The sequence below is a fragment of the Equus asinus genome, chromosome 5 (genome assembly GCF_041296235.1).
Source record: "Equus asinus isolate D_3611 breed Donkey chromosome 5, EquAss-T2T_v2, whole genome shotgun sequence".
Taxonomy (NCBI): Eukaryota; Metazoa; Chordata; class Mammalia; order Perissodactyla; family Equidae; genus Equus; species Equus asinus.
Window position 1 is genome coordinate 79,933,312 of NC_091794.1, and position 26,833 is coordinate 79,960,144.

The 26,833-nt window shown below is 52.1% G+C and overlaps 2 protein-coding genes across 7 annotated transcripts in view; one reads left to right on the forward strand and one right to left on the reverse strand.

Moving 5' to 3' along the window:
• Window positions 1–7,581: 7,581 nt before the first annotated feature.
• Window positions 7,582–10,661, forward strand: HYI (hydroxypyruvate isomerase (putative)). Of its 2 annotated transcripts, XM_014867474.3 has the most exons (8): window positions 7,582–8,126; window positions 8,204–8,315; window positions 9,410–9,524; window positions 9,722–9,800; window positions 9,889–9,938; window positions 10,021–10,090; window positions 10,250–10,384; window positions 10,498–10,661. In XM_014867474.3, the coding sequence occupies exons 1-8, from the start codon at window positions 7,928–7,930 to the stop codon at window positions 10,569–10,571; spliced, it is 834 nt and encodes a 277-aa protein (XP_014722960.1). In that variant the 5' UTR covers window positions 7,582–7,927; the 3' UTR covers window positions 10,572–10,661. The 2 variants fall into 2 exon arrangements, with proteins under 2 accessions (XP_014722960.1, XP_070366229.1); XM_070510128.1 differs by lacking the exon at window positions 8,204–8,315 and having other exon boundaries at window positions 7,787–8,126; window positions 9,394–9,524.
• Window positions 10,651–26,833, reverse strand: part of SZT2 (SZT2 subunit of KICSTOR complex) — a 51,359-nt gene continuing 35,176 nt past the window's right edge. For 4 of the 5 annotated variants that reach the window (XM_044770588.2, XM_070510123.1, XM_070510122.1 and 1 more), the window contains 30 exons: window positions 25,810–25,962; window positions 25,622–25,724; window positions 25,427–25,532; window positions 25,229–25,340; window positions 24,469–24,587; window positions 24,191–24,355; window positions 23,841–23,925; window positions 23,514–23,678; window positions 23,258–23,425; window positions 22,744–22,877; window positions 22,130–22,296; window positions 21,910–22,007; window positions 21,695–21,827; window positions 21,443–21,573; window positions 21,211–21,311; window positions 20,961–21,137; window positions 20,506–20,773; window positions 20,324–20,403; window positions 20,112–20,237; window positions 19,786–19,985; window positions 17,857–17,947; window positions 17,543–17,623; window positions 17,388–17,462; window positions 14,648–14,861; window positions 14,087–14,240; window positions 13,812–13,934; window positions 13,299–13,704; window positions 13,051–13,167; window positions 11,668–11,736; window positions 10,651–11,532 (listed from right to left, as the gene is read on the reverse strand). In XM_044770588.2, coding sequence (XP_044626523.2) covers window positions 11,389–11,532; window positions 11,668–11,736; window positions 13,051–13,167; window positions 13,299–13,704; window positions 13,812–13,934; window positions 14,087–14,240; window positions 14,648–14,861; window positions 17,388–17,462; window positions 17,543–17,623; window positions 17,857–17,947; window positions 19,786–19,985; window positions 20,112–20,237; window positions 20,324–20,403; window positions 20,506–20,773; window positions 20,961–21,137; window positions 21,211–21,311; window positions 21,443–21,573; window positions 21,695–21,827; window positions 21,910–22,007; window positions 22,130–22,296; window positions 22,744–22,877; window positions 23,258–23,425; window positions 23,514–23,678; window positions 23,841–23,925; window positions 24,191–24,355; window positions 24,469–24,587; window positions 25,229–25,340; window positions 25,427–25,532; window positions 25,622–25,724; window positions 25,810–25,962 — 4,265 coding nt within the window. In that variant the 3' untranslated portion in view covers window positions 10,651–11,388. Of the gene's footprint in view, window positions 11,533–11,667; window positions 11,737–11,761; window positions 12,003–13,050; window positions 13,168–13,298; window positions 13,705–13,811; window positions 13,935–14,086; window positions 14,241–14,647; window positions 14,862–17,387; window positions 17,463–17,542; window positions 17,624–17,856; window positions 17,948–19,785; window positions 19,986–20,111; window positions 20,238–20,323; window positions 20,404–20,505; window positions 20,774–20,960; window positions 21,138–21,210; window positions 21,312–21,442; window positions 21,574–21,694; window positions 21,828–21,909; window positions 22,008–22,129; window positions 22,297–22,743; window positions 22,878–23,257; window positions 23,426–23,513; window positions 23,679–23,840; window positions 23,926–24,190; window positions 24,356–24,468; window positions 24,588–25,228; window positions 25,341–25,426; window positions 25,533–25,621; window positions 25,725–25,809; window positions 25,963–26,833 lie in introns of those variants that run through there. The other variant, XM_070510124.1, reaches the window with a different exon arrangement.

The window sequence follows — 26,833 nt, forward strand, 5'->3', positions numbered from 1 at the left end:
CTGATTAGGTCAGGCTCACCCAGGACAACCTCCCTTTCATAACTGATTTGGGATCTTAATTACATCTGCAAAATCCCTTCATAGCAGTACCTAGATTAGTGGTTGGTTGAATAACTGAGAGAAGGTGTGTGTACACCACGGAGCAGGAATTTGGGGAGGCCAACTCTGAATTCTGCCTACCACACCTCTTCTCACTTTTACCTGATTCCTTATTTGAAGAACACCAGTGGGAGTAATGCTTAAGATTTCAGGAGGGATTATGCTGGATTGAGATGGCCTCATGATAAAACCATGGGACTTCATGCATCTCATTGATGGGGATGTGAATTTCTTGCCCAGATGAAGGGTAAGAGTGTACACCGAGGGAGAAAAGAGGTGAACTGTGCCAGATAAGTTTTGTTTGTCCCTCCAGATCTCTTTCCCTCCTTGTTCTCTATCCAAGTACATGGATGGATGCTGATTACATCAGACAGATCTGTGTTGGTTGCATCAGTAGGTTCCTTTGCCCTCTGGGTCTGGTTGGCTTACCTTGTGAACAGGCCCAGCAGGAGATTCGAGGGCAGAGGAGAAAGACTAAGCTCAGGGTATTTATTTTGCAGTCTTCCTCCCTGCAGGCTGCCTCAAGCTGCCTGTGTCCTTCACCTGAGGGCTTCTGCTCCTCTGAGGGCAGCTATCTCTACTGGCCTTCTCCTCCTGGATGTCCGTAAGCACACCTCCATCCCCTTCACCCTTTTAGGCCTAGGAGTGGTAAGAGAGCTGCTGTTACTAGCCCCAGGTTGCTGTGCTATCCCACGTGTCTCCCTTACACCCTGCCTACTCCTTCATAAATAGTCCCTTTATTAAATCTCCTGAATTATCCTAATTTGAATGTGCCATCTGTTTTCTGTTTGGACTCTGACTGATACAAGAACCTATTAAGAGACAGACACAGGAGTGTGGCAGATGGAGATACAAATATTACTTTTATTACCACCACAACTGATACTGGACAATATGGCTGAGGTCTGCCAGGCAAGCAGGTTTGCTAATATTTCACCCCTGAGGTCAGCCCTGGGCGGGCTCGCCCCTGTAACACTTACGCACGGAGGAGCAGAGGAGGAAGTGTGCTTTTTCACAGAGAGCAGGGAGGATGGCACTGAGCTGAGTGTTTTGGCTCCTCCTTTCTGCCAAACTTACCAGCCAGGTGAGTCACTCCCCTTCCCCTGGGGAAGACCATGCAGATGGGGCAGGAGGCCAGGAACCTTCCACACGGGAGGGCAGGCCTCCTTCCACACAGCTTGAGAGAAGGGCAGCGTTCCTCCAACACTTTGAACAGCAAATAACATTTTAAATAAAGTCAAAGATAAGCAAAAAACAGCCAAAGACTTAATATCCAGAGTTTCCATAAAGAACACCTACAAACTGATTAATTAAAACACTAAGACTCCAGTTGAAATGTGGACACAGGTTACAAAGCAGCAGTTCACAGAAGAGGGAATGTCAATGGCAAAGAAACATCTGGAACGACGTTCAACCTTAGTGATAATCAAGAACTTGATTTTTTAAAACGTTTTCCCCCCCATCATATTGGCAAAAATATTAAAAACTGACATTATCTGGTGTTGGTGAAGACGAAGGGAAACAGGCACTCTTACAGGCTGTTAGGAGGAGTGTAAACTGACAAAGCCTCTTGAAGGGCAATTTAGTGATGAATTACAACTTTAAAGATGTAAATCCTTTGACCCAGCAAGTCCACTCATAGGGATAGATAGTGAAGAAATACTTACATTTGTATACCCCAAAAAGGGCACATACAAGGATGCTTATTGTTTGTAACAGCAATGAATTGGAAGCAATCTTGTCCATCAACAGGGGAATAATAAAGTCTTCATATTTTGGAATAAAATGCAGTTAAAAGAATGGCCAAAGAGAGAGAACAGTAACGTAGATTGAGTTTATGTATTTTTTTCCCCAAGGAAAGGCTTTCTATATATATCTGATATATAATGGAAAAAAACAAGTCGCAAAAAATATATACATAACACCACGGGCAGAATTCACGAGTGTAAAAATTAAACAAGGGAAGGATAGGATTCTGTGGTCGGGGCTACTGAGATTTTTCAAAATTCCAAATTAAAAAAAAAAACTTTTTGAACATTCACACCTGTGCCCTTTGAGTCATACGTACACTGGCCGTATTCAACTAAGTTTAAAGTTTGCATGTGGCTGGGTGTGTAATTAGCTAACATTCCATTAGTTAAGACTGCCAAGAGCCTTCGTGTGTTCCTGATAGCATGCATGTGTAAGGCAGGTGGGGGGGGGGGTGGCACGGAAAGAGTTTCTGGATGGGATTCAAGCACCAAGTAATAGAACAGCAACCAAGGATAAAGGGCCAGTTACAGGAATCTCCTTTTAACGATAAGGGTGTAGAATATGGAACAGCAAATATTATCACATTCTTCCAAGAATATAGATAATCGGTCATGCAGGCACAATTCAATGCTGTTTTGTATAATGATGTTATTCAATGTACTGTGTGTGAGACAATTCCGTTTAAATGTGCTGAAATTTCAGTTATAGAGTCCTAATGCAGACAGACCATGGATACGCTGCTAGGACATGCTTGGAGACAAGAGAAAGCTACGAGAGAGAAATTTTATCAAGATTTAGTTTCCTTTTTGACACGGTTACAAGCTATCATGAATGCATGTGCTATGGACTATCACTGGCAAAATTGAGTAAAGTAGGAAAGTTAAATTCCGAAGCCTTAGAAATGCAGGCTCAATGGCTCAAAGAAAAATAGTAATAATAGAGTGACACTTGAATGTTGATATTCTTAAGTCTAGGCAGCAGTAACTGAACACATGGTTGGATATGAAAATATATAACATGGTATATGGGGTCTGATTTGAGCATGCTACATAAAAGTGATAAAAAGACTGGTAGCTCAAATAGGAAGTTAAATAGAAATGAAGATGGTTTTGCATTACAGCATGGTAGGAAAGAGCTTAATGAAGATTGGGTGAAATAAAACACATAGCATAAACACATGACTTTGAAAGATAAAGATTCCCTCTTAGCCACTGAAATACCTAAGTTGCTGTGTGGTCATCCAGCATACCACTATAAGCTTTATGAAATTATATAAATTCGTGAAATGGTATAAATACATAGCCCCAGTGGCCAGTGTTCAGGACTTTAAATTAAATAAATTAAATTTTACCAAGAGAACCAATTATTTCCTGAAATGTGCACAATGCTGGATCTTGGGATGGGAAAAGCAAGTTAGTCGTAGGAGGTCTTGTCTTTGGAAAGAGTTAAGATGAAGTGAGAAGACCACCCTGGTTGACTCCCTTACAGAGGTTCCAAGCGCTGAACACAATGCCCTTCTTGGTTTTTCTTTGCTACTTTGCTCTGTACATTAGCCTTATTCTCTCTGGCTGACTGTCTCCTTGAGGTATGGTTCTCTTAGGAAGGAGAAAAGAGGGAACAGATGTTGGGTATGCAAACTACAATGTCTGGAGGAGTTACTACGGTTGGCCCAGCTTGGGTCAGGTGCCCACTCATGGACCAATGACTGTGCCTTGGAAGAGAGAATCATATAAGATGGCAGCACCCATTGACACCTTAAGGTGAAGAAGTGGTGAAAGAGATCTAGTTCCCACAAACAAGGGAACTGTTCCCAGAACAAGAGATCCTCTACAAGTTATCAATTGCTGCTAACAAATTACCCCCAACCTCAGTGGCTGAAAACAACAAATACTATTTAAGAGTTTCTGTAGGTCAGGAATCAGGGTGTGGCTTAGCTGGGTGTCTCTGACTCAAACCTTGTCTGTCACGAGGTTGCAATCAAGGTATCGGCCAAGGTACAGTCATCTTGAGGCTCAACGACACGACAGCAGATCTGCTTCCAAGTTCACTTATGTGCCTGTTGGCAGGCCTCAGGTCCTTGCTGACTATTGGCCAGAGACATCAGTCCCTTGACACGTAGATCTTTCCATAGGACAGCTCATAATATGGCAGCTGGTTTTCCTCAGAGCAAGTGAAAGAACAGGAGAGGGCACCCAAGACAGAAGCCACAGTCTTTTTGTAACCTAATCTCTGAGGTGACATTGCATCACTTTTGCTGTTTTCTGTTTGTAAGAAGTGAGTTGCTGGGTCCAGCCTGCATTCAAGGGGAGGGGGTGTGAAGACCAGGAGGTAGAGATCATTGGGGACCATTTTACAGGCTGTCTACCATAGGTTCTGAGCCGGCAACGCAATAAAAGACCACTACACTGAGCAGTGACACCTCGAATCTAAAAGGTGGTAATTATAGTCTAATACAAACGAGCCGAGTCTGCAGAAAAACCTTGAGATTAGCATGATACTACGTGGCGGTAGTGCATATAGAAGGTTTTAAAAGTTTGTTTTTATTCAAAATGAAACAGACGCAAAGTGATATTTATAAAATACATGTAAGATATAAAGAATATTGCTAAAATGAAGATACGTGACCACACCATCCAGTGCAAGAGAAACAGGATGACCATTACTTTTGAAGTTTTCGATGCTACCCTGTGCCCTCCCCCTCCAGAGGTCACCATCACCCTGAACTTGGTGCTCATTATTCGTTTGCTCTTCTTCCTCATTATGCCACAGATGTTTGTATCCTAACGCAAAATATTGTTTGGTTTTTCCCTGCTTCTGATACTATATAAAGAGAATCATAATGTATGTATTTCTCTGATTTGCTTCTTTCACTCAAGATGATGTGTCTGAGACTTATCCACTTGATATGTTCACACTAATAGTCAATTTGACCCAAACTTCACTAAGCTCTTCATAGATTACTCTAATGCGAGAGCAAACTTAATTTCATCATTGGAGCTGCCACTTTTCTCTTCCTTTTTATATACAACACTGATGGCTATTCCACAACTCATCTATAAATGTATTGATGGACATTTGGGTCAGTTCTGTATTTCTGCTACATAAATCGTGCTGCTATGAACATCACTGAACGTGCTTCCTGATGTACTGGGCACCAGTTTCTCCAGGGATACACCTGGGAAAGGAGCTGCTGGATCAATGGCATACGAACGTTCAGCTTTAAGAGATGATGCCAAATTGTCTTCCAGAGTGGTTGTAGTGATTTACACTCCTATCAGCAGCGGTTAAACATTCCAGTTGTTCCAAATTCTCTTCAATATTTGATATTGTCTGACTTTTAAATTGTTGCCAATCTGGAAGGTATAAAATGGAATTTCACTGAGGTTTTGATTTGCAGTCCACACATGAGTTGTTGTTGTTGTTGTTTTTGCCACATCAGCAAGTGTAATCCCGTTATAGAATGAGACTGAATTCTATACTCAAGTTTTAGCCATCATTTGTGTTATTATTTGCAAATCGTTGTTACCTTAACTATTTGTCACACCTGTGCAAATTCTTTGATTAAAAGTTGAACGCATGGGCCAGCCCCGGGGCTGAGTGGTTAAGTATGCGCTTCGCTGGCCTGGGATTTTGTGGGTTCGGATCCTGGGCACGCGCCTAGCACCACTCATCAAGCCATGCTGAGGCGGTGTCCCACATAGCAGAGCCAGGAGGACCTACAACTAAAATACACAACTATGTACTGGGGGCTTTGGGGAGAAAAAGAAAAAAAAAGTTAAATGCAAAGAATCAAGATTTGTAGTAATAACTTAGTGTAATGCCTCCGTTGCAAAGTGGCATAAGGTGTAGACATTCAAATGGGTGAATAAAGACAATAACTCTCATGGGCATTGTTCGCCTTCTGTATTTATTTTGATATATTAAGTGAAGGCAAGGGGAAAAGTGAGTCAAGCACATCTAGTTTATACACCATCTCTGCTGCCCAAAAGGATATAGAAGCAAAAAGAGGAGTAGGGCAAATCTTGTTCCTGGTACAGACCCCAGCAGATGGTGGTGCTTTTAAAGTCTTAAATAAGATTTGCATACTCAGAGATTTTCAGCGAAGTGTTAATAAAGGAATTACTTCCCTTAGATATTACTCAGTGCGATCAACATTGGACTACAAACATGCTGAAGTTGGAACTGATTTAATTGCTAAATTTAGTGAGGTCACATCCTGATCAGACTACACCCAAGAGACACGTTCCAGGGCAAGTCAAAGTTCCAAGTATAATGCCAGCTGCAAATGGGCAAAAAATCAGGTGATCTGTAATAGCTGAGGCAGCCTGTTCTTAGAGGCAGAGCTGAAGAAATGGCAGCTGCCAGGCACTTGGGTTAACCATGGGATCAGCCTGGACCGCAGGCAAGGAGTGGGCCTGCCTTGGTATGGAGACAAGCAGCCAGAGAACAGACAGTGGAAGTCAGGTGCTCCTAATGTTGCCCTTCCAGCTTCCTTCCATCAAAGCCATCACAGAAAACACATCAGGATGACTTCTACTCAGGTATTGCTGGAATATAAACCTACATTTTTGAAAAGCAATTGAGCACAGTCACCAAGAACTTAAACACGTTCCTATTTTTTCATCATGTAATTCCAACCTTAGGAACCTGCCCAGTTAGTTTGGTTATTGTGGGTGAAATTAATTCATTGAATTACCTCAAGAAACACTAAGACGCTGCAGACGCAGAAATCCAGGAAGGTCTAAACATCCCAGCCCCGGGAAGCGCAGACCTGGCAGCAGCTGTGGGCTTGGCCAGCCCTGGAAACTCAACAGCACCGTTTTCGCAACGTGCTGCCTCTACTCATAGAACGCAGTTACCTCCTCTTTCCTCTGAGTTTTCTTTACCACCTGGCTCCTGCTTTGGTTTCTACTGCCACAGTCACCTTCCGGCAAGACCACCTCTTACTGGACTCTCCCACCGTTTCCTTGTTTGAACTCCTGAGACCGGGAACCTGATTGGCTAGATCTTCTTTCCAGACTAGGGAAGGAATCGGTCCTCGGCCAGTCAATGGATTGGCTGCCCTTGGGTCAGATGTCCTTCCGTGGTCCAATCAGCTTGGGTAAGAGGGGACAGCCAGCCCACTGCCGCTCAGCGTGAAGAGCAGGGGTGGGGGCAGTTTTCCTTGTCAAGGACTTTGGACAGGTGAACTCTGTGATGGACAGCTTTACAAAAGGAACCCAAGAAAACGAGTCAGAGATGGGGCTAGACGTGCACTAAAGTGCTTTCATAGCACACACACATACACACACACAAATGCTGAAAAACCCTAATGTTCACCCACAGGGTAGTGTGATAAATTCTGGGCTGCCTAGGTAAGGAACAATGAGCAGCTAATGCAATGACTTTGCAGAATATTGAAGAACACGGGGAAATGTTCACAAAATAATAGTAAGTGAAAAAGCAGGCCATAAAACCGCATATACAGTATGATGAGAATTTTCGAAGAAAAAACTGCATGTTTATTTTTCAATTGTAAGGGAAAGTTAACGGGCGAGGGGTGGGATAACCGGTGGTTTGTATGTTCCTTATTTTGTCATACGGCTTTCAAATGTTCCATAATGAGCAGATATTTTTATAATGAGGGAAAATACCAAGTATTTCTTAAAGCCCACGTCCCTTCATTTTAATTGGGCCCTCGAGACGGCCCGGCCCTCTCTTGCCCCCTCCCCCGGCTCTCAGTCCCAGGACGCGGGGCTCCGCCGCGCCGCCCTCTCCCCGCCCGCTCGCCTCCGCCCGCGCCTCTCTTCCGCCTGCCTTGAGACACTCCACTTTTCTGGACCGTCCACGGTTTTTACAACACACTGCTTTCCTAATCAAAAAAGGCCGGCACAGAGAGCTCTTGGCCCGGCTCGCGGCGGCAGCGCGCCCCCGCTCGGGCGGGGCCGGGCTCCTCCGCGGGCCCTCCTGGGACGAACCCCGCCCGACGCGCCCCCCCGGACCCGCCCTCCCGGACCCGCCCTCTCCGACGCGCCCTGCCAGGCGCCCCGCCGCTTCCGCCCCGGACTCTGCCCCGTGCTTGTGCTCCCGGCCGGCCATGGCGCCGCTGCGTTTCTCGGCCAATGTGTCGTGGCTGTTCCCCGAGCTCCCCGGCCTCCCCGCCCGGCTCCGGGCCGCAGGCAGCTCGGGCTTCCGGGCGGCCGAGGTCGGCTGGCCGTACGCGGAGCCGCCGGAGGCGCTGGCGCGCGCGGCGCGAGAAGCGGGGCTGCAGCTGGTGCTGATCAACACGCCCCCGGGTGCGCCGCGGGGCCCGGGGCTGGGGCGGGGAGGGCCGGGTGCCCGAGCTTGGGGCTGAGGCCCGTTCTCTCCGCAGGAGACCGAGAGAAGGGGGAGATGGGGCTGGGGGCCGTTCCCGGGAGGCAGGCGGCCTTCCGAGAGGGGCTGGAGCAGGCTGTGCTGTACGCCAAGGCTCTGGGCTGTCCCAGGTATCCTACCCTCCTCCCCCTCTGTGCCCCAAGACCCTGCCGCACGTTCGTTCGGGGTCTGGGAGGAGAGGACGCCAGGTCTGAGAGGCTCGGGAGTCTGAGCGCACTGGCCCTTCTCCACGCCTCCAGTCGTGGTCGTTTGTAAAATTGCCTTTTGTAGTTTGTCTGTCAGTGTGTCATTCTCACAGTTTGCACCTCTTTCATGCTAATCTCAAACTGGTGTCATTCTCAGTTTGCAACTCTTTCATGCTCATCCCACGCTGGGATCCCATGCTGGGAGCTCAGCCTGACGGGGAGATAGCAAAGTAAACATACGGAGGGATCCGTTTGAGGACAGGTCAATTAAAGGAGGCTGTGGGAGCAGAGCAGTAACTCTGGGATCACGGAAAGCTTCTCACAGGTAGTGATGTTGAACTGGATCTTGAAGGAGTGGACATTTTCTTCCATCCTTCTAGGCAAGGATGCAGTAACCAGAGGCAAGAGGAGGCTGGGTGTGTCCAGCGGTTTGTGAAGCCGGAGATATTGGATGTGGCTGAGAAAGATTGGGTGGTGACAGGAGAAGGTGGAAGGCTTCAAGTGCAGCTGATCAAATAAATGTCAAATTGTGCAGAGGGAAAATCTGCTGAGAAGGAACCAGCAACAAGGGGTCATTACTGGTGGGGGTGGGGGGAGCGAGGAAAACAGATGCAAGGAGTAGAGACAAGCAGCCTGGAATTCTTGAGAAGGGGAAGGGACACATAATTTTTAAAAGGTGAGACTTAGACATGTCTTAGGCTGAGAAGGGCCATGGAAAAGGAGAGGCTGAAAGTACAGGAGGAGCTAAGTGAGGGACTGAGGTCTGCGAGGCAGGAGGATGGGTTGACCTCCGAAGGGATCTGGGAAAGGGCCTGGCCTTGGGCTGACGCAGAAGTGTCTGAGGGCACTGGGAAGCCTGAGCATTAGGGCCAGGTGGTAGGGACTTGAGCCCTGGGAGAGGGCAGGGCTGGCATGGCCAGAGGGCAGCTGGAGGAGGGGCACAGAGGGAGCAGAGAGAGTGAAGGCCCAGGCTTCTAAGGATGGACTCCACAGCCCCCTCCAGTCCCATTTCCCCACAGGATTCACCTGATGGCCGGCCGAGTACCCCAGGGGGCTGACCGAGCAGCAGTCAGGGGTGAAATGGAGACAGTTTTTCTGGAGAACCTGAGGCATGCAGCTGGGGTTTTGGCTCAGGTGAGGCAGCGAAAACACATCTAGACACACACTTAGATGAATGTGTGTGTGCAAAAAGGGTACACAGTGGGGAGAGCAACGAAGCACAAGGCTGGGTGCTGGGCCTAGGTCAGAGGGACTGGTGAGCCACTTGACCAGTGACTAATGGGGGACAAGCCTGGGGAAGAGCTGTACTCACAGATGCACCATGGTGCTAGGAGAACCTCGTGGGACTGCTGGAGCCCATTAACACCCGCCTCACTGACCCCCAGTACTTCCTGGATACGCCCCAGCAGGGTAGGACCCTCAGCCCGTGCTCCTCCTGTCCCTTTGATTCTTGCGCTCTCCTTGAATCTTATGGCCCCCTCCCCGGTTTCTCTCCCAGCGGCAGCCATCTTGCAGAAGGTGGGAAGACCCAACCTCCAGTTACAAATGGTAAGTGGAAGAAAGGGAGTTCTCAAACCTGGGGAGAAAGGTGGGGCCTGAGGGTCTCTGACTGTGGCAGTCTCTGCCCCAGGACGTATTCCACTGGCAGATCATGGATGGGAACCTGACAGGAAACATCCGGGAGTTCCTGCCCATCGTTGGTGAGAGGGGTCCTTTCTTTGCTCCTTCCCAGCCTGCTGTGCTACTTCCTCTGTCCTCCCACTCTTTCGCCGCAACCACCCCCCCCACCCCCCCCCCGCATCTGTCCCTCAGGCCTCAGCAGGAGCCTGGGCCCCACACCCACCCCAATCTGTTCCCAGGGCATGTGCAGGTGGCACAGGTCCCGGGCCGGGGGGAGCCTAGCAGCCCCGGAGAGCTGAACTTCCCGTATCTATTCCAACTGCTGGAAGATGAAGGTTACAAAGGCTTTGTAGGCTGCGAGTACCAGCCTCAAGGTGAGGGGTGGGCTGAGGCTCCAGGCTTGCCCCTGGGGAAGGGAGCTCTGGAGGGACAGGGGCTGTTTTTCTCCTCATGGGTTGAGATGCCGATGCCTTCCCCCTCCCCTCAGGAGACACGGTAGAAGGCTTGAGTTGGCTCCGTTCCTACTGGGATAGGCGGGGCCACCCCCAGGCTGGCCAGTAAGGGCCCGCACTCCACCCACATGCCTCTCTGGGACAGTGAGTGAGCATCCTGAGTCTCCTCTGAATTAAAGACAGCCTGCTGAACATTTCATATGTGTATGTTATTGGGGGTGGGGACACACAGTGTCTAAACCTTCAGTTTCTCTGGGTCACTTCCCTCCTGTTGAGAAGGGACATACAGCTCATGCTCAAGTCCTCCAGTCTGTGCCAGTGTTGCTGTGGAGAGGGGACAGCTTTTGAGCCCACCTCCTCAGGTACAGATGAGGAACGAAAAGTGTGAGAGCAAAGGGATTTGCCTGTGGTCACAGGTGCTTCAGAAGCAGGGCTGGGATTGGAACCAAGGTGTCTCATCTCAATGGCAATGTCCAGCAGTGATGTCCCAGTGGGAAATGAAGACTAGAGGGCTCAAGATGGGGAGTGGAAGGAGGCAGGTGGCTGACAGCAATCAAAGATGTGGAGGCAGGATTCAGGCAGAGGAGCTTTAAGGGGTGAGTGCTTGCCACCTGGGACAAAGAATTCCTGGACTCCACCAGGTGAGCAGGAAGGAGGAGCCCCCTTCTGGAAGGGCCCAGGGGCCTGACAGGAGACGGGCACCTCAAGGAGTTGGGCTGGTCAGTGGCTGTGAGTGTTTAGGGAGCGCAGCCCCTGCTTCCAGGCTGGGGCTACAGACTCCCAAGATATATGCACAAAACCTCTGGTGTCTCTCGGTGTCCGGGCTTGCCCTGGGGCCCAGAAGGGCTGGTCAGTCCTGCTTCAAGTAGGCAATTTTATAGATCCATGATTTGAGGAACAGTGACATTCAGTGGTCTGTCTGTCCCTCAGAGGAGCCGGGTCCACAGGGTGAAACAGGCTGTGTTGATGACGGACTCAAGGTGGTGGTAGGTGGAGACCAGCTGGGCAGGTGGGCTCTCGCTGTCCTGGGGCTGTACCGGGAAGGGCTCTCGGAAAACCACTGTCAGAGACTGTGGGCAACACAGTGGGGGTGCAGTGGTAAGAGGAGGGAGGGTAGGCACCCCAACCTCAGCAGGCTCTGGAGTGAGCATTTCGGGTACAGCCTCCCACTATGCTGACACCAAGCCCCTTACCCCCATTCTCACCGTCTTTCCCAAGTGGGAATCCAGAAACACTAGCACGAAACAGTCAGTGAACTTCTGATTCAGCACAACCTGCAGAAAAGACAAAATGAGACAGGGAGTGAGGTTTGTCTCACCTGAGGAGGCATGGTCCCTCCTTGAGGGCATCCTGGAAGTGGGACCAGTCTGAGGAACGCCAGCTTCCATCACCACACCTGACCCCACCTGCACTCCACGGTCACCCAGAACTTCATCTCCAAATCGAACCTCGGTCCTCATCCTTGCTGGCTCCTGGTCGGCCTGTCCAGCCTCATCAGAATGAGGGGTTGGGGCTTGATTGGAAGGTTCCTGAGATTCATCTAGAGGGCCCACACAAAGCTGGCACTCTGAAGCCCATCAATGGAGAGTTCTCTACCTTTGACACGGCCTGTCCTGTCCTGGGTGTTGTAGCTCTCTGACCTCCCCTGGGACTGTCCCCTTGTCTGTCTGTCCTGATGCTCAGCTCTGTGATCTCTCCCTGGGCGATTTCTTCTCCCAGGGCCTTCAGTGACCACCTGTTCATATAGATGCTGCCTAAATCTCTCTCCTGAGCTCCAATCTTGATGGCCATCTACATTCTAGACCGTGGCCCTGGAAGGTCCTCATGGACCTCAGACTCAACTCATCGCCCTTCCCCCAAACCACTCCTGCTTTAGCATTCCCACTGCCCACAGAGCACCCCCATCTGCTCCCACCCGCCTACAGCTTGACCCTTGAAAAACCTTGAAACTGACTGTCCCCACAAGCACTATGTTGCAGGACCCCTCACCACGGACCAACTCCTACTTCTTCCTCTGAAGTCTTCTCTTGGATGACTCCTCTCCTGAACTCCCGTTCTCCCTGGGCCCACCTCTGTAGTCTCTTAATCCCCACATTCATGCCCAGCAGTGCTTTCAACCTCTAATCTGCTGGGGAATCTGGCTAAAGGCAGGTTCTGCGACTGTAGGTCGAGTGGGGCCTGAGAGTCTGCATTTGGCAAGCTCCCAGGTGGGAGGCTGATGCTGCTGGTGTGAGGACCACACTTTGGATAACAAGGCTTTAAAGCCCAAGAGGTCCTTTCTGGGACTGCAGCCTCTAAGCCAGCTACTGATGAGGTTCTGGAGGTTGGCCCTCAGATCTCTAGCCAAGGTTCGTGTTTCTGTGAGCCTCTGAGGGCACAGTCTAGGTTGTTCTCAGTGAATCACACACTGTGCTTGGTGCTCAGTGCTCAGAGGGTTTCGCATGTACTGTAGGCCTGTTTCATCTAGGCCTCCCTCCAGAGCAGAGCCTGTTTGGACAGGCTAGATTCCTTGAGGGAGACACCTGTCTTCTTTCTGATGAGACTTTCTGCTGGGTCTCCCCTTTCAGAGGAGGGTCAAGGGTACTTACCAGGTACTGAGTTCCCAAGTCTGGGCTCTGGAAATGGCGACAGCTCTGGGGAAAGCGGCTTAGGAGAACCTTGATCAGGCTCTGGTACCAGGAGACCGTCATAGACAGGAAGCAGTCCTGGGGGAGGGTCCACAGGCTTGGATCTGCTGTCCCAGAGCCACCTCTGAGACCCCTGCATCCTCTACCCTGGCTGCTCACAGAATTCCTAGCATCCATCCCAGCCCCTTCTGGAACGCACAGGCCCTTACCAGCTGGGGGTCAATGTCCCCAATGGATTTGGCATGGACTGCTTCCAGGAGCTCCTCCAGCTCGGCCAGGGCCAAGCGACCCCCTAGTCGCAGCCGGTCAGGCCCTGGCGGCTCTAGCAAGAAGAGGCGCTTCCAGAGGGTGTCCCGACGGCAGTGCCCTCCAGCCAGCCTCACCAGCTGAGCCAGCCGTGCCCGTGCCACGCCCACCTCTGCAGCCAGTGGGGGGAATTGGGGAGCTGGTCCAGGGGCCAGAACAACCCCTGAAGCCTCCCCATGGCTACCAGCTGAGCTCCCAGGAGTCTCTGGCTCCGGGGGCAGTCTGGGTGGCTTCCGGAACCGGCGCAGGTCAGCAGTGAGTCTGGGGAAGAGCTCTCGTTGGCTAGTGAGCACCACAAAGAACTGCAGCCTGGGGTGAGGAGGCAGACACAGATGTGGTCACAGCAGGAGAGACACGTGGCCAGAGCAGGGGGGAGGCTGGGCAATGGGCACAGTCAAGGCAGGGGATCTGCTGACCGTAGAACATGCCGCTCGGCCTCTCCTTGCTCCTCAAAAGGTGCAGCACAGTGACAGACGAGCAGAGAGACATCAAAATCATCCTGGTGACGAAGTCCCTCAGAGTCCAGGTAGGAGCCAGAGCTATGCAGTGGGGATGGGAGAGATGTCAACCCTGAGGTTCTAATGAAGCCAACCCATCCTTTCTGGCCAAGAAAACATGGCTCTCCCCACTGCAAGGATGTGAGGCCCTGACCTCAGCTTCACCAGAGTGCACGCTGACCTCTGTGCCTTACCTGTGCCATGCTGACACCAGTGCATATTCATTATGTTCCGGGCCCCCTGGCCGGGCCATCCTCAATGGTTTCATGTGGTAGGAGCTGGCATGGTCAGCCACGTAGTTGTACAGCTGGTGGGCAGCAATGAGTGGTGTGGGGAGCTCCAGTGTCCCTGAGGGGCAAGTTACAGGAGACACTGAGCCCGGGATAGACACACTGATCTGGTGGGTGGGGGGATAGAAGTCCTTAAGGCTCTGAGTGACAGGCAGACTGGCTCAGCCTTTCTGGGGAGCTCCTGTGTTCCTGTGGAACATCGAGATGGGACAAAAATGGCTCAGGACAGACAGAGGGCGGAGTCCACATGACATAGGATCTAAATTCTGAAATGAAACAACTGTGAAGAACTTAAGACAGAGACATGGGGACAGGGTCCAAGTGACATGAAGTGACTTGATAATATGGGACAGGAGATGCAGGGGTAAGATCTGGGCCCAGGAAAGTGGGCCCACCAGCCGTGGCTTGGAGACACTGTGTGGCCTGTTCTTTTTCTGGTTCACTGGCTTGCCCCTGGGCACCAACCTTGGTAAATGTGATTGCGGCCGAAGTGGGGCCCATCAGGGTGGTGGGCCAGGAAGTGTCGCAGGAAGGTGGTGAGGTGGTAGCCGTGCCGCAGCACCAGGTGGGCGCCCAGCACGTGCTGGTGCACCAGGCGCAGGTGGAAGTCATAGCTGAATGAGTGCACGTGCATCAGGTCCCGCACCCTGTCACACTCCTCCGTGAAGAGCATGGACAGCTGGGGAGGTGGCAGCAGGGGACTGGGTTAGGAACTAGCAGCACATTCCTATTTCCCTCCCTCCTGTATGGGAAAAGGCAGCTCAAGATCCACCCTGTTGCTGTGGGCCCCCTCTGCCAGGATAGCTTGTGTGGAAGCCTTCATCATTATATATATATATATATTTTTTTTTTTTTTTGAGGAAGATTAGCCCTGAGCTAACTACTGCCAATCCTCCTCTTTTTGCTGAGGAAGACTGGCCCTGAGCTGACATCCATGCCCATCTTCCTCTACCTTATACATGGGACGCCTACCACAGCGTGGCTTTTGCCAAGTGGTGCCATGTCCGCACCCGGGATCCGAACCAGCGAACCCTGGGCCGCCGAGAAGCAGAACGTGCGAACTTAACCGCTGCACCACCGGGCCGGCCCCTATATTCTTTTTTTATACTGTACTGTAACTCTCTGTTTACATGAAACTGACCATCTTCAGAGATGGGCCTTGTTATTCTGTATCCCAGACTGCACTAAAGTCTGGCACAGATTCATCGATGCCACAGATACTTGCTGAGTGCCTACCACGTGCCTACCTGGTGCTGTTCTAGATGCTGGGATACACTGGGAAGAGAAATGAACCCCTTACATTCTAGTGGTGGGGAGATGAGACAACAAACATTAGAGTAACTGAGTACATAGTATGTTAGGAGATGGTGTTATGGCAAATCCAGGAATAAAGCAGATGTAGTTTTAAACAGGTGGTCAGGGTAGGCCAGGTGTGTAATTACTTCTATAGAAAGTTTTTCCTGGCCCCTCCCCATCTCTCCAACTTATCTTCCCATCAAGCTGCTCACTCTTCCAAGTATATCACATATTCTCTCTATGCTTTCGTACCTGCTCTTCTCTTTGCCTGGAACACTGCTCTTCCTGATCCCTAAACCTGGCTAACTCCTACTCTTGTGTAAAGCTTCATCTGCCAAGGCTAGGCCAGCGTGGGCCTCCTCTAACTGATCTGTGAGTGAATGCCTGAATGAACCACTGATGGAGAAAGAAGGGAAGGCAGAGACACAGAGCTGGTGCTTCTCTTGGTGGAAATGACCATTTCTGAAACTGTGTTAACATTGGATCTGTGGTGCTGAATGGCAGAATATACATGCACTGGGGATTGGGGTTAATAGGAAAAGTAATAAATGACTGGAGAAGAAGTGATAGCCTAGGAGGCAGAATAGCTGCATGACCTTGGGTAAGTCACAATCCTGCAGCTTCAGTTTCCTCATCTACCAGGAGATCAAGTAAAGGTCTTCAGAAAGTTTGAGGCAGTGTGATAAACTGCAGTGACCAAGGAGGAGCTCAGACTCAGAGCCCAGTACTGCCACCGACTTGCTGTGTGGCCTGGGGCAAATTACTTAACCTCCATGAACCTCTGTTTCCTTATCTGAACAAGAGGAGAACTCTCCTCTTTGTTTGGTATATATACTAAGGACTTAATAAACAATAGCAATAATGAAGCCATTTAGAAATCTAAGTCGGGTTAGAGATTAGATAAGCAGGGGCAGAGAGAGCCACACTGGATGGAGATCAGGGGGCAGGGAAGCCAGGACTTCAGGAAGCTCAAGAGAGTAGTTGGGGTGGGTCCTTCCCTCCCTTCTGAGCACTCTGGCCCAGGAAGGTTCCTGCACATAATGTCACCAAGCTTTTCTGGATCACATTATCCTGTGATGACTAGACTAGGTATCGAGACGCAAGTCAAAGGCAACCATCTGTGGGCTGAGTATGAGCTGTCTAGATGAGAGGAGTCTGTGTTGTCTGTACTGGAGGGCGACACACGAGGCCCAGGCAGATCCTGATCTTTCAGAAACTAAATGTGAGGCACAAGGAAGACACAGGCCCCTGCTTAACATGCCTGCAACCTGAAGGAGTGGAACTACCTCAACACAGGGGGCCACAGGTCCCTGACCTCACTTGGTCCTCTGACCCATCCTGAGCACTCTGAGTGCTGAGCCCTCACAGGGTACAGAGGCCCTGCCTTGAGGCAGACAGTGAGGGACACAAATAACAATGAAGTGACCGCAGTGTGCTGTGTGGGTGGGAACCCTAGTCCACGTTCTCTAAGTGTTAGTGACTATGCTGACAATGCCAGGCTGTCCACAGCTCTAGATTAGGCCAGGACTCCCCAGGGCACCGACCTACCCATGTGTCAGATTACCCACTACACTCAAATCTCCTCACTGTCTAACATCTACAGTTCTGAATCGACCACAGCACCAGGCTGTCAGCGCCAGAATGACCACAGGCCAGACCAGTCACTGCGCTGGACTGCCTTCTGCCCTCTTGCTACAGTTGAATATAGTTCTGGATCACCTGCAGAGTGAATACAGCTCTGGACTGCCTGCAGAGTGAGTCTGGTGGATGGTCCAGTCACGGCACCTAGCCAGCCCAGAGCATCAGATCATCACTGGGCCAGACTGCCCATGCATTACTCTTACTGGCCATAGCACACTGGGGATGCACTATGCCTGAGGCCCCATATTCCTCTGTCCCTACCACATACCTGAGAGTTGACAGCTTGCCCCATGGGGATTCGGGAACATTCCAGGGCAAACTGTTTGACACAGAAGTAACAGCCCTAGAGAGAGCATGAAGATGAGGTCAGGAAGGCAAGAGACAGATGGGTCTGGCTCCCCACCCAGTATTCCTCCTGCTCACCTGGAAAGCGAGCTCCATGAGGATGATGCCCCCAGGCAGTGCCCGCTGAAGGTGGTAGGTGGTGACTGGGGAGCCAGTGCTCTGAAGAAAGGAAAAAGACTGGGGTTCAGGGGCAAGGACTGGGGGTTCACCCAGCCTCAGACCAGCAGGGAAGCAGTCCCTTGGGTCAGTGACTTTAATGGTGTCAGGGTGGGATCAACAACTTCAGTCATTACCCAGGGTAATAACTCAGGAAAATCATTCAGGCTCAGTGACACTGGTGTCTGGGGCATCATTGATTTCACTGTCAGGGAAGGTACATGACAACATGTTACCTTGGGGCTCCCATCAGTCTTGGTTTTAGGACAGGAGAAGGAGCCCCGACCATCTGTTCCAAGGATAGCCATGGCCCGCAGCCGGCTGGTGCTGCAGAAAAGAAAGAGGGGCAAGAGGATGAGGCAGGCCAGTGGAGTGGAGGATTACGGCTATCAGACCCAGAATCCATTGCACGTGAAATTGTTTTGCACAAGAAGAGACAGGCTCGGAGAGGGGAAGGACCTGCTCGGGGTCCCAGGGTGAGTAGATGGCAAGGCTAGGACTAGAGTCCAGGTCCAGACTGCAGGGCAGGGCTCTCTTCACAGCAGCTGCTGCTTTAAGGGGAAGTGGGCAATGCCAGGCCTCTCCACCAGTGAGAGGATGAGGGCGGGGCTGGAGAGGCTGCTGTGACTATGGGGAGATACCCACGAGGGGACGGGAGAGGTCTGCTTACTGGGGGCAGTGGGGAGGGAGAGGGGGATGGATGTCTAAAATTTCATTAGGAAAACTGAAGGAGGTGCCTAATGTCCTGCACAGGTACTTTCCTCTTTGGCCTGGGGGATGGCAGTCGCAGCATTCCACAGGCCCCTGCTCTTCATTTCTCGACTCAGAGCCCAGGGGAGAAGAGAGCAGGGAGGGCACTGTGACCAAGGACGAAACAGAAAGGGCCAGTGAGCCCCACTCCTTACACTCAGGAGCTGTAACCGCCAGGACGCTTGCTGGTGGTTCAGAGCCTCTGTGACAAGAAATGTCTCATTTAATCCTCAAGGAAAATGGGAGGAGACCTGACTAGTGATTGGTGATAGTTAATGCTGGTGAGAAAGGAAGGCTCCACTTTAAGTTTTGCTCTAGAAACAAACTTTTTAACCTAGTGTCTTTTGTTTTAAAAAGGAATTCAGATTTCTGGGAAGAATATAACTGAATGGCAAGTATGGAAACTAAGTCTCTCAGAGGAGCTCCTACAGCTTGGGGTCTGTCCCTGAGAAATGAGAGGGGTGGGGTCCTGGAAATGGAGGCCTGTCCTCTCTTCCTAAGGCCTGGAAAAGGTGGAGAGATGGTGACAAAAATGTTATGGAGTTGGAACTGACTTTCGGGGCCAAGGTGGTGTCTTGAGTAAGGAAGTACAATTCACAATTACTAGCTTGAAAAGGTATCAAACTGAAAATAGAGAGGAGGGAGAAAATTAACTCACAAATCTGGAGACATGAAAGTAACTGTAGACTGTGAACCAATATTTTCCCATACAGTCGCTGGGAAGGGGCTGGGAACACAGAATCTGGAGGCTCAGGGGTTGAGAGGAGCACAGAGCAGAGGCCACAGAGAAGGGACTTTGGGGTTTGACACAGGATGGGAAGGGTGGCTGTGTAGTTCTCACAGGCTCTGGAGAGATGGAAGGTAGTGACAGAGGGGCTGTCTACTTCCCAAGACTCAGACCTCTCATCACTGGCCAGCAACTGAACATGACCAAGAACAGGCTGGAGGACAGTGACGCAAGTAGGCCCAGTGCAGGGGGCCTTGGTAAGAAAAGAGACTAACCTTGGCAAGAAAAGGACTTTCCGGGCCAGGAACCGTGTAAAATCTCAGGAGAGGTCAGTGGGGTGGCCAGGACAGCAATCATTAAGAGCCAGGTCCAGAAGCTTAGGAGCACGTACAAGATTCACGTGTGTGGAGGTATACCAGCATGTAAGCACAGATGTACGTGGGCATGAGCTCTGTGAAAATGTCCATAGTTCCATGTGTGAATGTGGCCATGAGTTCTACAAGCTGTGTGAGGTTTATAGGACATGTGTGAAGGCTGCCTGAAAGTGTCCAAGATCCTCCTGTATGCATGCTGGCCCAGTGGGAAGAAGAGGCACAAGGCTCGAGTTGTCCAAATGGGCCAAAGGAAGGGTGTGTGGGGCCGCAAATGCAGTGGAGGAGAAGATGAGGCAAGGACGAGGTGGGCTCACCTGCGGGCGGGTGAGGGGGGCCGCAATGGCACCAGCACGAAGCCCATGCTCTGCAGATACTGCACATACTGCTGCAGGAAAGCCAAGCTCAGCTCCTTCAGCCAAGGCTCCTCACGGGCGCTGGGCGGAGGCACATCCGAGGATTCACAGCTTGCCGGTGCCTCACGGCTCCCAGACCCTGACTCGGGGCGATGGCGCCGCTGTGGGAGTGGAGATTAAGGAAGGCTCTACCCACTGTCATCCACTCTACTGGGGGTGGAGGAACAGAGGTCACTGTGGGGTAAAGGGAGGTCCCATGGGAGAAATCCTGGAGTCTTGAGCCTCACCTGCCCCTCAGGGGGCCCAGAGGTCTCTGGGGGCCCATGCAGCCAGGCAGCCGGGTCGAAGAGCAGGGCTGTTGCGCAGTAATGCACCAGACGAGAGGACTGCTTCAGGGTCTCCAGCTCCCCGGCCTGGGGAAATGGGCAGTGAGGACTAGAGTGGTGGCCAGGGAAGGGTCACAGGATGCTCCTGGAGAACATGGATTTGGGTCACTCACACTGATGGGCATACTGGCTGGGGTGGAACGCTGCTGCCAGGTTACAAACAAGTTCTCCATCTTCATCTGGCGCTCCAGCTCTGGGGGTTGGAGACATTAGTAGAGGCCCCAGGAGCTGCCACCCCTCTCCCTCCCAGACTCCACAGATTGCCCCTGCCCACTGCCTGGCTCGGTGCCCTCACCTCTGCGCTCTGTCATCTTGATCTCTAGGAACTGTTGTCCATGATAGGTGACAGGATCGGGGGGTCTTGGTACAGGGCCGAGCGAGGAGCTGGGGCGTGCAGCCGTGATATCCCTCAGGGCCTCATCAAAGGGGAATGTGTCCAGAGGATGGGGACCCCCACCCCGAGACGATCCACTCAGCCGGCCCTGCTCACGGCTTAGTGGGGGGCTTGCACTCCGGATGAGGGTCTCTGCTTCCATGGTTGGCAGTAGGAATGGGTTTGGCTCCTGAGAGAGATGGAGCCTCACAATGTGTTCATGGCCTTTGCCCTCAGACCCTCTCTCCCACCCTCTGGCCTCCTCTCTGACTCTCCCTCCCCACTACCTCTGCCCTCAGTCTGTGCCTTTCCCCTGCTTCTGAGCTGATACTTCCTTTAACTGACCCCTCAGGAGCCAGAACTAGAGGAGGGAGCACCTTTTCATCCCGCACTGGGAAGTCCAACTGGCCATAATGATGGAAAAGTCCAAGCTTCTGACTGAGGAGGCAGAAGATGAGATGGGCACGCGCATTCTGCCACTGCACGAGGCGAACCAGCGCTCGGCCCAATGCCGCCCCCAGGTCTGGAGCCCAGTTGTAGGTCAGCAGCTGAAGCTGGAAGTCAGGGGCCAGAGTCAGTGGGATGACAGAATCCCTTCTCCCACCCAGCCTCTGGCCCCACATCTACCTTCTTGTCCAAGACCTCCAGCAGCAAGAACCTCTGCCGGGGAGCATTTCGGCCTGAACTCCCATCGCCTCCTGGCTCGAAGCGCTGCACGGCTTTGGCAGCTACAGGGTGGAAGAGGGGCAAAACGGGGGTGTGGGGGCAGATCCCGCTCCATCCCACCCTCCCCCCTGCAGGGTCAGAGACTGCATTATCAGTCACTCTGAACACACCCTCCCCGAGGCCATGCCCTCACCCTGCTGGGTTGGTCTCCTCCACTGCAAGAAATTCCTTCCCAGAAGCAGCAGATGCCGCTCAACCGCTGGGCGGGGACTTGGGCCCAGTTGTCCAAGGGAACAAGGACTAAAGTTCTCTGGCTCTGAACCCCTAGTGGGAGGGAAGGACAGACAGAAAGTAGACCACCCATGGTCCCACTCCTTGGCCATCACCTCCCTGGGCCTAGGCCCCCACCTTTCCTAGCTCAGTCTCCATGAGACCCCAAACTCACAAATGCTGCTCAAAGACACGGACACTGGTGTCTCCAGCCATTGAGGTGACCAGAGTAGTGAACTCAGACAGGATGGATGGAAGGAGGAACCGGGACACCATGTGGGTAGAGATCCTGGACACTGAGGCACAACCTGGATCCAGGGCAGAGACGTCACAGTGGGACAGAGACCAGGCCATGGGACTGAGGATGGGAGAGAGGGGCTGAGGTCTCACCAATCTGAGCCATAAACTCCATCCAGCGCTGAGTGACACGAGCAAACACAGGCTGCAGTGTCCCCACCTCGCCCTCCTCTAGCTGTGTGGTCCGGCGCCTGAAGACACAGGAGTAAGAACCTCACACCCGTACGTGACATGTCTGTTTACACAAGCCCAATATCAACCTGTGACTTCACATCACAACCCCCCACGACACAATACCACAAGACACACACACCTTTGCCTCTGGGCTCCAGGATCCGTGCCTGGTGCCCGCTCAGTTCCACCAGGAGTCCGAACACTTTCAGTTTTGTGACGCCTCCGGCCTCGAGTGTCTTCTGGCCGATCCAGGACAATGTCATCAGTTGTTTTGGGGGAACCCAAGTCCCCACATTCTGTTTTACTCTGGGGGCAATGCAGTGAATGAGGAGAGGCTACTGGGAAGGGAGAAGGGGTGGAAGATGGAGGCATCGTGGAACGGCAACAAGAGCCTGGAGGATTTTGGAGGCCCGGGTTCATGCCCTGGCTTCACTGGAGGCTGACTACTCAGGTTTGGGCAGGCTATTTAACCTTCCCGAGCCTCAGCTGCCTCACTGGTAAAAGCCCTGTTTAACTTGTGGGCTGCTATGAGGATGCAACGAGAAAAGGGGACGTGAAGGTGCTTAATAAGCTGACGCTTTCTCTACATCAGTGAGAACTTGCCACATTCTGACAACTCCTATCCAAGGGACAGAGTAGTTTTATGTAACACAAGATCTGGGGCAAGGCCTGTAGGGGAGAGTGTAGGGGGAGCTGGGAGGCAGGCAAGAAGGTAGAGGCCAACTTCACCACTTCCTCCCATTCTCCCATTACCAGCATATCCCAGAAGCTACGCCGGCCAGCTTTGCTGGGGGGAGTCACAGGTTCCCCAGGGCCAGGGCCAGGGGGAAAGGTGCTAGCTCGGCCTGCAGGGCTCTTGGTTTCCAGCGACCCGCTTCTGAGACTTCCTGTAAGCACCAGACATCACAGACTCCCATCACTAACCATCAATCCCCATTCCAGACAACCTAGCCCCAAGACTGGTATGAGAGTGACCTGCCACCTAACTCCACCTGTTAGTGAATGACAGTATATGCAATTGATAGTGCATGGCTGCATGTGTGTGTGTGAAGTTAGTTTCTGAGGATATATCCCTCTCAAGCGGGTGACCAACTGCATGTGCACATTTCTGCTGGCTGTCACCTTGCTGAGGCAGGGAAGGTAATGGACAGTCGTGAATGTGTATGTCAGATGGGGACTCTGTGATATATTCCTAGACCCCTACCTCTACACCCTCAGTTGAAAGAAAAACTGTCTTGCCTGGATGTGTGACCTGGACCCCGCATACCTGGTGAGGTGTCCTCTGTACACAGCGAGGCTGGCAGCAGCTGCAGCTCCATGATGGCATCAGCCAGGGCCTGGCGAGCTGCCCCCCGGAGCTTCTCCTCCAGCTGCACAATACTGATGTTCCCCTTTTCCCACACATCTAATCGAAGCCGTGGGGCCCCATTCTGAGCTGGAGGAAAGAATGGGGGTCACTTGGGGGTGCCCCTAGTTCCCACAGCATTAACTAAACACCCCCTCATCTGACCAAGCTGTCCTACCTGAAGAACTGTCCAGCACAACTGGGCAGCGAGTAACCTGAGTCAGCTGCTCAAATTCCTCCTCTTGCAGTAGGTCTGGGGGCCCCGGAGAAGGGGGGGGCCATGATGCCAGTGAGATGGGAGCCCCACCCTCGTCCACAAAGGCTAGAGTGATGCAGGCAACCCCTGGGTAGAAATCCACAGGAACGCTCAGGTCTGAGACTTCCAGACCCCTACCCCGCCCAAATCCCCCTCAGCTGCAAGGCTAGGAAAGGCCCTTTCAGCCACGAGGCAGGAAAAGGCTTTCCCACACTTGGCAGTGCCATAGGCCTGGGCCCTTCACCATACCTTTACCCCCTGTGCCCTGTCCACCAGGCTTGTTATACAAGTAGATGTCCAAGTCGGGGAGGCCACTGTGTGGTGGGAGTGGATGCTGGGGAGAGAACAGCCACAGGGCACTAAGACCATGAAAATGAACAAAAGGCATCAGGGGATGGGTGTCCACTGTTGGGAGGGGGGATAAGCACACAGAGAGCACAGGAGACCCAGGTAGATTATCAAGGTGGGGGGCATGAGTGTACACAGGGCCACAGGCAGAGGTACACATGGGGCACCTGTAGAAAACAGTCACACTGTAAGGTGTCTGTGGGGGGGGCATGGGTGCACCTGGGTGTGGAGAGAGGTGGGTGAGATCCCACCTGGAAGTGGTTCTGGCTGTTGCTGTCTGTGTACTTGGGAGAGTGTAGGAAGATGAGCAGGTTCTGCCGCAGGTACCAGGCCAGGGCAGGAAGCCAGGGCCTGCAGGAGGCGGGTAAGGCCAGATGCAGCACCTCTGAGGGGAGACTTCCCGGGGGCTGGATGAACTGCAGAGAGTGGGAAGGGGAGTTAAGAGCTGAACTGAGAGGTTCCAGCCAAGACTGTCCATGCACCTGCGGCTGAGCCATGGAGGGATGGTGGAGTCTAGGAGGGAGCTGACCTCCACATCAGCTGGTGTCAGCTTGCAGTTCCGAACAAGCATGACTGTGATGACGTCCAGCGTGGCCTCATCCAGGCGCCGACGCAGAACCCGCACTAGCTCATCTGTGATCTCAGGACCTTGACACAGCCATGGTAGGAAGGTGGAGACACTGGCAGAGAATCCAGCTACCCCTATATCAGTCCTTAAACCCTAGACTCAAACATTCTCCTACACACTGGAGGCAGCCAGCACTAGGTACTAGTTCTGCCAAGCAACTCATTGTGTGACTGTGGACAAGTCAGTCAACTCTCAAAGCCTTGGTGCCCTCATCCATACAATGGGAATAATAATAGGAGCTACCTCATATGTAAAAGTCTTAGCCCAACATCTGGTACACGTTAACTGAGCCAGAAATATTAGCTGGAGAGTCTGGTTGCCTACTGGACACCCCAGGCTCAACAACTCCCAAACTGAACCCAGTATCTTCACCCCAAACCCACCGCCAGTATCCAGCTAGTGGGACACCTTCTATTCACACAGTCACCCAGACTGGATACCTGGGTGTCAACTTTTAACGTCTCCTCTTCCCCAGGCTGCATTTCAATCAGCTACAGGTACTAGCCCCTAAACCCCACGGGAGCCTGTCCTTTCCCATCCAGCTCCTGCTTGAGGGAAGCCGAGAGCACAACATGAGCTGGAGTTGGAAGGCTCCAAGGAAGTCCCAGAGGATTCTGGAACCTCATCAGGTCACTCTTCTACCCTCTCCTTGAGTCCTCACCGGCCTGCCCTACGCCATGCACCAGCAGCTGGATATGTCTGTCCACTTGGCCCACAGGACGAGCAGCATCTGAACCACGGCTGGAAGCCATGTCCAGGGGAGAACGAGGACCCTGCAGGGTAACTGCAGTCAGGGCCCAGGTCCACTGAGCCAAGTATCAGGGGAGCACAGGGGCATCAGTGTGGGGGTGATACATACCAAGGGTTCCTCAGAGTAGATGGGCTCCTGGCTTCGGGACAGAGCTAGGGAAGGGGGCTGAGCATCGCCTTCCCATGGCCGCTCACTGCAGGATGTCTCCAGGAGCCTGAGAAAGAGTGGCAAGGTCTTTGAACATACCTCCTCCTGCGCCATCCTTGACCCATGCTTTATCCCATCTTCCCAGGGCCCACATACCGAAGATAGTACACAGCCTTCGTTGCTCGCTCCTGATAAACAAACATATTCTTCCGGTTCACCACAGAGAAGGCATTGAGCACCGAGCGCAGGGCCTGGATGGCTGTGAGAGTAATATGGGCTCTGGAGACCCTCTTTGCCAGATTCCCCCCCAACACTTCATCCACCCTCTCAGGCCAATCACATACCCCGAGAGACCCCCATGCTGGGCCCCATTTTGAGGCGTGAATGGACTCGAATCACGGTTCCCCACACAACGTCACAGGAGAAATGACCAGGGACAAACTGCATTGTGGCTGCTAGGTACCCTCGCGGTGCACAGCTCTCATCAGCAGCATAATCTGGGGTAAGGGACACAGTGGCTCAGCAAAGGGGCACCACCCTCCACCTCCACAGTCTTCTCACCTGTGAACTGACCTACTTGTCCTCATTCCCCTGATTCCTCAGTCCTGTCTGTTACCCTGCAGGGGGAAGATGGTCATTTGGGGTAAGAAGGCAGGACCACACTCTAAGGAAGACAGGTCATAACATGAAGGTTTTCAGAACTATCTCAGGGAGATGTGGAGAAGGACCTAAGAAGAGGTGTCAGGAAAGGCAAAGCATGAGAAAATACTGAAGATAATGCCAAGACACTGACCCTGTCATAGTATAATATATACCCCATCTGTGTACTCACTAAGAGTTGCAACAATAACCCCATTAAAACAAAAGGGGTGTAACTGCTTACACACACTTGCTGCAGAGTCGGGGAAAACTATGTTCTGTGCTTTGCAGGACAGCTACCCCAAAGAACCCAAAGGGCGATATGGCAGCAAGCAAGAGCCCATGGCCACAGTCCAGTGCCTTTGTTTGACCGTTTCCAGGTTTCCAGGTTGACAAAGAAGCTTCCTGTAGGTCAAAGGTGGCAATTTGGTTTCCCAGAGAAGCTGCTGTCAGATGTGAGCTGTATATAGGACACCCAGGAGGCTGCAAAGTCTGGAATGGAATGCTGTTGCTAAGGGTTTCGGCCAAACCATATGGAGAGACTAAAAATGAGGAAGGGCCGTATCTGGGTTCTGACTGGTCTTACATCTCAGGCTGCCGGAAGTCATTTTGAAGTGAAAGTGCTTGGCTGTCCTAGCTCATGCTCAATTTGCAGAAGATGCCTTCAAAACCCTGGGAAGTCCACTAACTGCGGGGATTCTGCTTTGATATGGAGTACATCCCAGGACA